At 40.2% G+C, this 12794-nt stretch overlaps 1 protein-coding gene across 5 annotated transcripts in view; it reads left to right on the top strand.

The window, feature by feature from the left end:
* Positions 1-12794, top strand: part of kcnab2a (potassium voltage-gated channel subfamily A regulatory beta subunit 2a) — a 69142-nt gene that overhangs the window by 22689 nt on the left and 33659 nt on the right. For 3 of the 5 annotated variants that reach the window (XM_086086087.1, XM_086086090.1, XM_086086088.1), the window contains exons 2-3: positions 1125-1292; positions 2887-2928. In XM_086086087.1, the coding sequence (XP_085942213.1) occupies positions 1216-1292; positions 2887-2928 (119 nt within the window). In that variant the 5' untranslated portion in view covers positions 1125-1215. Of the gene's footprint in view, positions 1-1124; positions 1293-2886; positions 2929-6879; positions 7251-12794 lie in introns of those variants that run through there. The other 2 variants (XM_086086091.1, XM_086086085.1) reach the window with 2 other exon arrangements.

Genomic DNA, 12794 nt, shown 5'->3' with positions numbered 1-12794 from the left:
CCACCCTCTCAGCAGCGCTGACCTGCTTCGAGAGCCGACACTGAATTATTCATAGAATTGTGTCGCCCAAAAGCAGCTGTAGTTCACTCTCATGCATGTCGCAACCATAAACATTTGAGAAACTAATCAATATAGTTATAAATGTATGCAATTCTTTGTTGCTTCATGTTTTGTTTTGCTTTGTTTTTTGGGGGGGGTTGTTTTTTGGCTGCAATTTACAGAAGCGTATTGCATTCACTGAAAAAAAACCAACTCCTGTTTTTCAGATATATATTTTTTGAGAGCTTTGTTGTTTTGGGAGTATTTTATTTAAATGTTCTGTTTTTCTGGATATTCTTTTCTGTTTTACTGATATATTTTTTTTCTGTCAAAAAAATAATCAGAAAAACAGAAAAATAAATTACAAAAACAGGGAAAAAAATTATATATATATATATGTTTACCTCTGAACTCCAAGTGACTTGTTGCAGATTCGCTAATAACAGAAACGGACACTTTCCCGCATAGCTCCATATGCAATAAGATGGTCATGTTTGCTAACTCTCTCAATAAAGGAATGAATGTGTGTATACTGTATTGTGGTTTGTTCTCTAATCTCTGAGGGAAAACCCCTTTAAAAAAATACTCAGAAAAACAGAAAAAAAATATTCTGAAAAACAGGGAAAAAATATTTTTGAAAACAGAAAAAAAATACTCGAAAAACATGACCCCCCCCCCCCCAAAAAAGTAAATGCGATAGGTTTCCGTAGCAATTACTGCAAATAATAGAAGTAATTTACTATGATGCAAAGTTGATGTATGGCAGTTCTGCTCTGAGCCGCAGTGTGAGAAAAGGCCTCCATCTAGTGGCAGAACTGTTTCTGCTTGATTTTGTAGTCTTTTATGGTGAATGTGTTCATCATGAGGTAAACAAATGGATTGGTTCTGTTTAATGCTGGAAGGTGTTTGTTACCTTCACATTCTCCACCCAACCAACTTAGCTTTTTTGCAAAGTAGCCTAATAAGACTTTTGTAGCGTGTTTGTCCCAAAAACAAAATAAAGCAGAATTTGATTTCAGGCTTGATTCCACCTAATTGAAGATGCAAGCTCTGACCTTTTTCTCTTGCTCCTCTTTCCCTGGCAGAGGCACACGTCGGCGCTAGACGGTCCCTCGTGGTTGCGGTGAAAGAACACCACCCCTGGCAGGCTGGCCACGCTCCCTTCCTCCTGCCTCCATGTATCCTGAATCGACAACAGACTCCCCTGCTCGCCTCTCCCTTCGACAGACGGGTTCGCCTGGAATGATCTACAGGTGAGTCCAGAAAGACACACTTTTACGATGACAGTTTGTGGGCGTGTTTTATGTAAGGTCGCCCATATGTTTTTATTATTATTTTTTTTTTTTTAAAGAGCTCAGTATTGTTCATTCGGTAATGTCATCATCATTGCTCTCCTTTTTTTTTTCTTTTTTTTTTTTGTGTGCGTGCGAGTGTGTGTGTATTTGTTAGTTCACCAAAAACCTATTAAAAAAATCCCATACCGTTCACCTAAACCGAACACCGCCGTCAGGAGACCCGAGGAAGGACCAAAGAAAACAAAGGAAAGTGAAATCCAGCACCGACCAGCCACCAACCAGAGTTCTTCACCAACCCCAGAAACATCTAAATTCCAACAAATTAGGGAGACCAAAGGAGAGACTGAGGAAAGGAAGGTCGTCCATATATGTTGAGAGTAGAGCTGGAGCGAAATGGCTTAAAAAAAAAAAAGACTCCATATTTTTTTTCAAGCCATGTCTGAAGCAGGTTTGCTTTTTGTGTTTTCACTGCTCTTTTAGCGTCTCGTACGGATGTCTGGCAAAGATTGACTCGCGTAAAAACAAAAACAAAGGAGTAACAGAATAAGTAATCGAAGCTGTAAAGCTAACAGTTATCTTTTGTGGTAAATACATTATCGCAACTTCAGGTAGCTTCCCAATTGAGCAATATTTTCGTTTCACGTAACAATCACGGAATCGGCAAACTCTGTGTTGACCACACACATAAGACATTGTAAATACTACACTGGTTTAATTAACATTTTTGATTGTTGGCACTGACCATTTTCCAAGCAGGTTGGTGTGGGGAAAAGTCAATCTTAACACACCCACGACCACAGGTAATTGCTCAGGATAATATTTGAAAGGCATCCGACAATCACGCCTTTTCTGACTTTGATCATTTAATTAGAATAGAAGAAGAAAAACCTTATGTTGAGGCATGTTTATGAGCAGCCTACTGAATGTGTGTACCCCGCTTAGCAGCGATGAAGCTGCAATGCAACACAGCGGCTTTGCTTGGTTGTGTCGCTCCCATCATGACGATGCAATAATTCAAATTTGACATATTTGGTGCAGTTGCTGTTACTTATGCGGAGCGCGAATCCATTACATCAAGAAATGAGATTCAACTGTCAGAAGTGCTTTATCAATTAAAAATAACACCAACAGTAAATGTGTTATGATGCACATTGCTTAAATGTTGCATAGTCGTTGACTGTGTGGGTTAGTGTTACATAAATGTACTTTGTCAGTCGACTAACACGGTGTGTGTGTTCGTTTTTGCGCAGCACAGTGGACTCATTTGTTTGTCAAGATTAACCTGCACTCTCTTTTTTGAACAGCAAGTGGCGCCATTGTTTAAATAGTGATAGGGATATTTTGTCATATTATGCTGGTTTTTGTTGTTGTTAGTTCTGTCCTTTTTTTACCTTTTGTGTATTCTGTATTTCTGCTTGTATCAATTTTGCATCCTCTATCCCTGCACCATTCACGCACAAACTCAATGTTCCCCTCATTACTAACTTCTTTCCTTTCCGTGCTTACATTAACTAGCGCCATGATTTCTGCTTTTGTCTCCTGATGCCTTCAGTGCTCGCTATGGAAGTCCAAAACGACAACTGCAGTTCTACAGGTATTGGTCTTTTTTCTGTATCTATCCTTCATCCCTGCTACTTCACATACATTTGCATTTCTAAGGTGAATTCCCTGTCCTTTATTATGTACTTTTTGCACTTTCAATGCAGAGATCCGATTGGGCTGAATCAATCTGAATTTTTTTCCACAAAGCCTTTTTAAAGTAACAATAAACACGTCATAGTTATTAGCACGCACGTGTGGGTTTTACTTTTTGTAGTATTCATACTTTACAAGTATAAAAAAAAAAGTGAACCCCTGTAAAATCAGCAAAACACTATCTTAACCTTTTATCCTCTATTCCTCTTATCTTATCTGTTTGCTGTTTTGTGCTCAGGCAAGAGAAATAAAATGTTGCTTTGGCGCCATCTGGTGGACTTTAATAAAAAATAATTATTGTCCACTTAGTCCAGAGGTGGGCATCGAGGGCCGGAGTCCTGCAGGTTTTGCATGTTGTCCTTCTCCAACACAGCTGATATATGATCAGCTCATCAGCAAGCTCTGCATAAGCCTGATAACGATCCTGTTGATTGGAATCAGCTTGCGTTGGAAGTGATAAACCTCCAAAACCTGCAGTAATGCGGCCCTCGAGGACCGAGATTGCCCACCTCTGACTTAGTCCTTAGCTGGGATAGGCTCCAACACGCCTGTGTGACTAGAAAATGGATGGATGTTTTACAGTGTTGTACTGTAGTATCTGTTCCTATCTGTGACGGAATGCGTGTGACCTTAAAAGGCTGGGCCTGGCCTGTTAAGGGACGCAGGCATCAATGAATGAGAATATTCATTTGTCTGGCTGTTAATTGGCGAAACTGTCACTGTGTGTTGAATGACTTTGTGACAGTTGTGGCAAATGGCAAGTCGTGTGAATATGCACTTGTTTATTTAACTACTTTTGCTCAATAAAGTGACTGAAAGTGCACAAGCAGCTGTGCCAATCCTTTGGGTGGGGGAAAAATTCTCTATGAACTAGCGGCGGTAGGCTATATTAGATTAGCTAACAGTGTAGCTCACATGGACATGCAGGTGTGTAACTTCATTTTTACATTTCAACAGGCACATGCCACATTACATGATGATGATGATGATAACGATGAGGACATGATCACAAACCTAAAACATTCTGCGTCATTTGCACTCTCACGATATAGTGAATAATCTGCGATACAGTGATACTCACATTCTGCTGATCTGAGTGCTAAAAAGCGGAGATGATGTCACTGTGCTTGAAACAAACTCATAATGATTTCTGGCCTGGCGTCTTCGCCTTGCACTTTTCTGTCCTTTTTTTATTTCATTTTTTTTAAGTGCAAAATTGTCTGACTCGCTGCTCCCTCTTCCTCTACATGAGCCCGATCGATACAGCCTCGTTCTCTCCGTCGCTCCGACGAGCCCGGCTGGCTAATGTTTGCTTCATCTGATAACGCAGTGTTTGTGTTGTGCTTACGGCATCATAATTAATGTCCCATGCCTTACATTAACATTAACCTCAATGTTATTCAGGAGGAGGAAGACGCACCGGTCAGTCTGCATGAGGAAAAATATATATATAAATACATACTTGGTCTTAACAGCTGTGGTATTTCTTTTATCCAGTTATGTTCAAATAAAAGGTGGTGATTATTATACTCCAGGATTACAAAATTGGCGTAATTATAAAAAACTAAACAAAATATGAATACTGTTTTGGAGTTGTTTTGAGGCATGCACACACGAGTATTTCCGCCACGCCACGATTCATAGGTCGCGATTCGATTCGATACCGATTAATCCCGATACGAATCTGTAAATTGATTGTTGCGATTTTCTTCAACTCAAATTCAGAAAATACTAATCAGTAAACTTGTACATGTACACTGTAAGATTTGTATGAACATTTCTTTATTTATCTGAAAATTCAGGTTGCAGTCTGTTTGAACAGCACTGAAATCAAATATTAAGGCTTAATGTTCCATTAATATAACATTCTTCTATGCTTAATGTGTAAATCCTAACCCTAAGTAAGACGTTTTGTTGAATATTCCCATAAAATAATTGATGTTTAAAATTCGATTCGGCCACATATTGAATCGATTCGAGAATTGCGCGCTGTAATATCGCGATATATTGCCAAATCGATTTTTTCTAACACCCCTAATTATAGTGTTTTATTTAAAAAAAAAATAATCTTGTTTTGTACAAAAAAGGATCATTCGAATAATCGTGATTTCACTTACCAAATTAATTGTGATTAATAATTATTTTCATAATACAGTAATAAAAACTCATTCAAACTTTACAATTATTCACTACTGTTTACGCAACGTGCTGCCAAGAATAGCACGAAGCTCGGAGGTGAACCCATGACCTCAGTATATCTCAAGGCACCACTAATTGCTAATTTAATTTTGGCTTAGACATTCAATGTGATCCAAACAAATGGTATCGGACCCTGACCTGAACATATGCGTGGTTTTCACACGGTTAGATTGTGATTTGTGGTTTGTCCGTCTCTAGCTACATGTCTTCATACAAGCGTGGCGGGTGGTTGCTCAGCATTTCTGTTTGTCTGTTTTCAACATGCGCTCAAGCCTGCGTAGCCGATTATCGCGCCGCTCTAAGTAGTCTTTCCTGTGCAACAACAATCAGAGGCTTTTAGCGCAAAAAGCTTTGGTGAATAATTCAGTGCTGATATTATTTGCTGAGGCTAGCAGAAACAGGACAGAGCCTCTAAACGCCGTAAATGGATTTCTTCCGGGAGGGGATGAGGCGAGGTGTTGCTTGCGGTGGTAGATGGTGGTCCGAGTGGCGAGGGGAGGAAAGGGATGCGCTCCCTTACTCACTAATTGGTTTAGACGTTTCCAAGTAAGACACTCCCAGTTTGGGTGGACCCACTTGGTGGGTCTGCAGTGCAGTGTGGCTTTATAAGCGCCGGCACGCACCGTTCGACCTTGCTCATGAGCCGACCCCAAAGAAACCGGGTGAGTTTGTGGAACGAGCTTTCCGCCACTGGCCAACGTTTGTTAGCATGCGCGAAACGGGAACTTTTAAGTGTGGAGCGTGCATGCTGCCTACTTTTCAAGTCAACTTCTTAAGTTTGTCCACATGGTGAAAACTTGAATAATTCCAGCACATGTGAGCGGTTTATTTATTAGGTAGTCACGTGATCGTTCCTTATCACAGAATTAATATATTTGGACACTTTTAATATTTTAATATTAAAGCCATGTATAGTTGTCGTCACTTGTCAGCTGTTTTAATCCAAGGCTGCGCAGTCAGTCAACGCTTCATAGCACCCTTTTTGAAATAATGATGACAAATATTACTTTTCTTTTTTAGCTAATTTGACAATCTTGTTCTTCCAAATTATGAATTTGGATGTGGTATGTGATTTCATCTGGAATGCTCAGCCAAGTTCTAAGAGCTTGTAGAGTAATTGATTGATTGAGTTGTATGTTTGTTCATTAAAATTCCAGTAGTGGTGTTTACATGCTGTTTCCTTGCATTGGCGTAATCAGCACAGCGCTGCCCTCTGTTGATTTATAGAAAGTGTTGGATTCTACTTGAGGATTACAGAGATTAAGAGATTTTAAAACACAATGGTCTTTGGAGCATTTCCTTTGTCAAATTTTTTTCCCTTTTGTTGTCCGCACAAGAGTCGGATTGTGTTCACGTTTTCGCTTGTTGCATGTCTGGATGGCTTAAATGGCATGTGTCCTGTTTCTTGAGCACTTGAATGCTGCCTATCAGTGTCACCTTGCCCGTGGCGCACCTGTCGGGGGAGGAAGAGGCGGGTGCGGTGTGGGGGGGGGGGGTCGCTGGCCCGTGTTGATTACAGGATGCATGGCCATTGTACAGCCCAGAGCACGAGAGATCTTTTCTAAATGGAGCTGGTGGACCCTTCGCGTCGCATCTGTGTAGCATCTTCATAGTTTGTCAAGGAGGCGAAAGAGGGGAGGGAGGTGTTGGCATGTTTACGGGAGGCTATGCCGGTAGCCCCCAGGGGGTTCCCAGCACGCTCAAGTCCGGTCACTGTCCTGCTGAAAACCTGCAGATCCCCAAACCCTCAGCGCCGAGCGGCGGCGTTCGCAAGAGCAACAGCAGCAGCAGCGGAAGGATGCTGTCCATGACGTACAGTGAGAGCATCCGGAGCGGGATCAGCCGCTACCACTCGGACCAGGGGCTCAACCAGCCCCCGAGCAGGCCCGCCGACCAGGGTGAGCTGCAGCGGCTGCGGGAGCAAAGGATCGCAGCTCAAGTCAAGAACATGGAAGACTTTTTGAAGATGAATGGCCTGGCCCTGGAAGAGTGTGTGTCCTATCAGACAGGCATGAAGTACAGGTAAGAACGCAATCTTGAGGACCTGCAAACTATATGCTTGGAGGAGGTCAAATCGTTGAGGCCTGGCTACATGTCCATGTGTGAGGAGATGGTAGGATTTGTTCCTTTTATTGGAGTCTTCTGGTCTGAGCTTATGGAGTGTAGTTTTCATTTCATCATTGACCAGTTGCGTATTTGCCGAAAAACTAATATGTACGTCTGGAGAAATTATGCCGCACCCCCGCCTCAATCCAGTAAGACAGCTGGGAGTTGTAGTGGCGTTTGACTGATTTCGCAAGGTCCACAGAATATTATTATTATTATTATTTAAGTATAAAATGTTCTTGAAATCGACTTGGGTTGCCCGCCCAAGTATTTACATGGTGTGGGAAACACTGACGTAGTATATATTTTCCAGGGTTCATCTTGCACGACATATAATGTGGTCATGAGGCAGCTCCTGTTTAGTAAAAGTGTTTCCTTCTTCTTCTTGTACTTAAGGTTGAAACTTTACCACGGCACAAAATACCATTTGTCTTGGAACACCACATTAATACATTTGCCTTCAATTTTATTCGTTCTGTTTTGAAAGTACAACTTTTGCCAAAGTCACTTGAGGTTCGTGCTGAAATCACTCTGCCACCATTTCTCCTCTTCGATGTCAAGATGTCATCAAAGTGCACTGCCACCCAAATTGAACATGCCACACTGCCAGCCGCTCGGCACGATGCTGCGCTGTGACAGTTACATACTCAGCAGTTTGCTACTTTCCTATATTACGGCAACAGTGAATGCTCGAAATTCCACTCTGGCTGTGACTTCCTGTTTGGAGAATTAGATCAGAACCTCAAATAAATGGCACAAACCCCTCTCGCGCTGCGGTGCTGGACTGTATAGAAAATGCTGCCACCAATTTTATTAAACGACATTCTTGCATCACCAGAAAGAAAAGTTAAAGAAGAAGGGGAATCGCTGAAGTTTCCATCAAAATAGGAAAGGACTTTTTGCTTCCAGAACCATATTGCAAGAGCAAATGCTGTGCACTGGAGCGGGCTAAGCCGGTGTCTTACACTTACCTGGTTTTCTTAGTCATTCTGCATATTGCAAATCATGTCAGGCATGACTGCTTCTGCTGCTGCTGCTGCTGCACAGAAGCTGGTTTATCTTTCACGTTTGTTTTTTTTTAAAGACGGATATACTGTATCATTATGTTAGTGGGAATATAAATCATTTACTCTACTACTAGTTTACTCTCATTCACTTACTTCAATCATTTATTTATCAAGACAAACTGGACACTCACTGGCCTGTAGACTTTCTTTTTTTTTATAATAAAAACCTGTGGCCCACCAACAAACAATGGTCAGTTAATCGCCTCCCAGTCTGATTTTTGTTGTTAATGTGACTTTAAATTCCGCAGCATTTGACGTCTGCGGGCCAGTCTGATTGGTGGATGTTAGTGTCAGTTTTCATTTTTTCATTTCACAAAATTCAGTCTCTTTAATTACTCGCAAACTAGTTATACTTTATTTGGGACTACCTTACCAATACCAGTTAAGCTGTACCTTGTTGATGGAAACAAAAATGAAGCGCAGTTCTTCAAACCTGCCAATTACCAACAGCAATAAACATATTTATAATTTATTTGTAAAAATGAAAAACTGTATTGGCTGTTTTTTTGTATTTGCTGGATTGATGGAATATTGTATTGGATCTCATTCTGTAGGTATACCAATAAATGATGTAAGGATGAACATGGAGCTTATTTTTATTTAAAAAAATATATATATTTTTATAATTTTTAAATTTTTTATTTGTATATTTTTATTTAAAAAAAAAAAATATATATATATATATATATATATATATATATATTGAAATGAGATGGTGTCTGGCTGATCAGTATAATGAGAACAGTATCCTATAATTGCGTATCATTTGCATATACATGTTTAACCAAGCAGATGCGAATAGTGACAAACAACAACCACAATCATAAACATTGTAACGTCTACAGCGCTGTCGCAGTCTTCATTATGGCTAACCAGACAGTTTGACTTGCGCGGGGCCAGACGGGAAGCAGTGTGTCTCCACTTTGAGCTACGTACAGTATATGGAGAGTGAAGTATGGATCTACATAGCTACTTCCACTAATGGACATGATAATGACCCCCATTTGGCTTCTCATGCGAGCATACTATAGCTGTGTTTTACCATAACCTTTTCGCCGTATTCAGTTAACTGTTTTGATGGACTCGTTATGAAACTGTTTTACTTACTGTTGTGTGACAGTGGTTTGACAGTTTACTGTACATACAGTATATGCAGATGCCTTAATTATATTTGACACCAGGGGGCAGAAGAGCATGGTCCATGCTTTTTCTTTCTTTCTTTTTTTTTAGATGCAGACAGGTGAACTATGATGCTGCTATGTATGCCTCACAGTTCTAAGTGTGAATAGTTGTGTTTGTGCCATGCAATTGGCTGGCAACCAGTCCAGTGGTACCCCGTTTCTCTTACCAAAAGTCAGCTGGGATAGGTTCCAGCTTACCGGTGGACACTGTGGAAAATGGATGACTTGAAGGAATGGATCATTTAATGTCCATCTTTGGCAGTGTTCTGTCAGTAGCAGCTAGAGGACACTAGAGGGCGTTCATGTTCCAATTAAGCACGCTGGATTGACTTTGAGCTGGGAAAATGTCCATAACATCAAAATGTATAGCATCTATTAGGAGCGCGGATGATCTGGAGCCTATCCCAGCTGAGTTTTGGCAAGAAATGCGGTTGTACACTCTGAATCAGTTGGCACAAACTTTGTGCCCTGCCTTCAAGGTTAAACAGCCATTCATATTCCCGTGCAGACCAATGGAACATTTAGTCTACAATCCTCTAACGTGCATGTTCTTGGAATGAGGAAGCTGAATCACCTGGAGAAAACACAGATGTGCAACCGTGCTTATAGTTCATTACCATTTGACTGTCACAACAACAACAAAACAGTATAGCTACATTGTTTTTAACTGATACAACAATAAAGTAAATGCATTTGAAAATGAATTGTTTTTTAATACAACATGCCTAAATAGAATACTTGTATATTGACAAAAGTCCTTTCCTTGTTTTAAAGCATCCAAAAGTGGGTAGCAACTTAAATATTTTGCCGCAAACCGGATGAATAGCCAACAAATCAATGACTGGAAATTTGTTATTCTCATTTCTTGGTTTGAGTCTAGAAGGCTTCCCGTTATTACTTATTCTTCTCTATTTCTGCAAACTCAACTCAAGTAATAGCTCACATACAATATTTGCTGTTATTGAAAAAGTGTCGCATTGGCGCCATCTTGTGGCAACTTGGTGCCAAGAAACTATGATGAAGTAAGTTGAGGCGCTTCATAGACAAAACTAGTACTATGGCGCCATCCTGTGTAATCTATTGGAAATGAAAACCTTTTTGGGCAGAGAGTTAAATTCTCATGGATGTTCGAAACAGGGCTCGGTCCTTATCATTTGGCTCGATACATCTACAGTGACATATTCTAAACAGTTTTTTTTGGGTCACACTCAGCAGTGTCAGCCTGGGGAACTGTTATTGTTTATCTGCAGGCAATCCCTCTCATGAGGACTAATTTTAGCCACAGCTGTACACAGTGCAGCGCTGCTGCTCCATCTTCACCTGTTCATTTGTGTTTTTTACCACACACACCTCCGTGCCTTGCAGTCGTGCCATCTATGACACTGTGCCTCACAAGCGGGAGGTGAAGTTTGGGTGTTTGTGAGTCGGCTCGGGTTCCCCATTGAGCTTTTTCTGGCTGGATTAATCTGACAGTTTGTCAAAATCTTCAAGTCTGAAAGCCTTGTTGGCACAAGAAGTGGGAAGTGCTGCGGATTACTTTTTGCAACAGTTTTTCTTGTATTTGTCCTTGTGTGACAATTCCAGTAGATGCCTTGCACATCCTTTTTGTTATGCTTAATCCTTTGATTAAAAAATAAAAAATAAAAAAAAGCTGTTTAAATTTTAGGCATAATCTGGCATATTATTAAAACAATGTGAAAAGTGCACAATTTTTATAATGTTTTTTTTTGGTAGAGAATTAAGTCAGAAATATATATTGTATTAAAAAAATTGACATTAAAAACTAGAATTACAGGTTCAGATCTCTGCTGAAAATTTTCTGTGTGGAGTTTAGATGTTCTCGCTGCCCCTGCGTCCTCCCACATTCCTTGCATGTTATGCTTATGAAGGCTCTTAATCGTCCATAGGTGTGAATGGTTGTTTGTTCGTACAATATGTGCTCTGCAATTGACGTTTTACTGTACTCGTCTCCAGATACAAACTGACAATAATGTCTATTAATGCACACAATACATGTGATGATATACAGTTAAATGAAATAAATAACATGAAAGTGGGAATATGCTTTTTTTCCACAATTTAAAGTGACTTAATAAAGTATCTAACATTTTTTTTTTTTAGATCAAAATACACACTAAAGACAAAGAATTACAGTACACCTATCATCCACAGGTTGAAATTTTCAATTTTGGTTGAGTTGAATTAAGCCAAGTTGAGGCATCACTGTATTTGAAGCATGTTATAATTTTTGTGTTTACATACACTAACTAGGAATTTATCTTGGTGTTTTTTTTATTTATGTTTTTTAGGGCTTTCCAGTTCACCCATTTGTGTGAATACGCAATATGTTAAAATGGAGTGCCAAAAGGCATGACTGAGCTTACATAATTTCATTACATAAGTGCAGAGGGCTTCCCTGTCCTCTTTTTTTTGCTTGTCTCAGCTTTCTTGCTCCATTAGATGTGTCATCGGGGACAGCAGCAAAGACGAAGTCCTCCTGAGCTCTGCTGCACGCATCTGTAGGGAGATCTCACGTGCTCTCCGGAGAGATTGGAATCGAGGCGATGGCCGCTCACAGATGTGACCAGCGTGCCTCCCTTGCATCATATTAGGAGTTGCCAGATTTACTCAAACAGAGAAGCGCGTTATTTGGTCTTTTTATCATGGCGCTGACGCTTTTTAACGAGCAGATTAGCAATTAGCTACGTTTAACATTTTTGGTTAGCCACACACTGTAAACAGATACAATGTTGTGGCTGACTGACTACACACAAGGTTGTTGTTTTTTTTTTTTAATGCTGTTTAGATTTAAATTCATTAACTCAGAGGTTTCATAAAACGGTGCCAATCCTGTATGTTCCGGGGTTGGAAAATGACAAATGCTATATATTTAATGTGTATTCAAGGTTCAAGCATTTTTAAAAGACTGAAAGTGAAGGATAATATAACAGCAGGTTTTGGGAAGGGGTGAAGTACAAAAATGATGCTGAAGTGGTTTATATATTTTCTTTGCTTTTGCTGAAATGATTGTCCTGGCAGATATTAGGAATGCTTAGCCGGCACTTCAGGATACATTAGAACATCTGTCAATCATTTCTGTCAATCTGTCAGACTTCACGTCACTTTCCTTTAACTCCCTTAAACCCATTCACCATGTCACCGACACATACACACGCACACTCTGCCACTGTCCCATCCCCCACCTCCGAGAT

The sequence above is a fragment of the Leptonotus elevatus genome, chromosome 10, assembly GCF_054856555.1.
Source record: "Leptonotus elevatus isolate MCC_2025b chromosome 10, RoL_Lele_1.0, whole genome shotgun sequence".
Classification (NCBI taxonomy): domain Eukaryota; kingdom Metazoa; phylum Chordata; class Actinopteri; order Syngnathiformes; family Syngnathidae; genus Leptonotus; species Leptonotus elevatus.
Note: the sequence above shows the minus strand (reverse complement) of the source record. Positions and strands in the feature narration are given on the sequence as shown.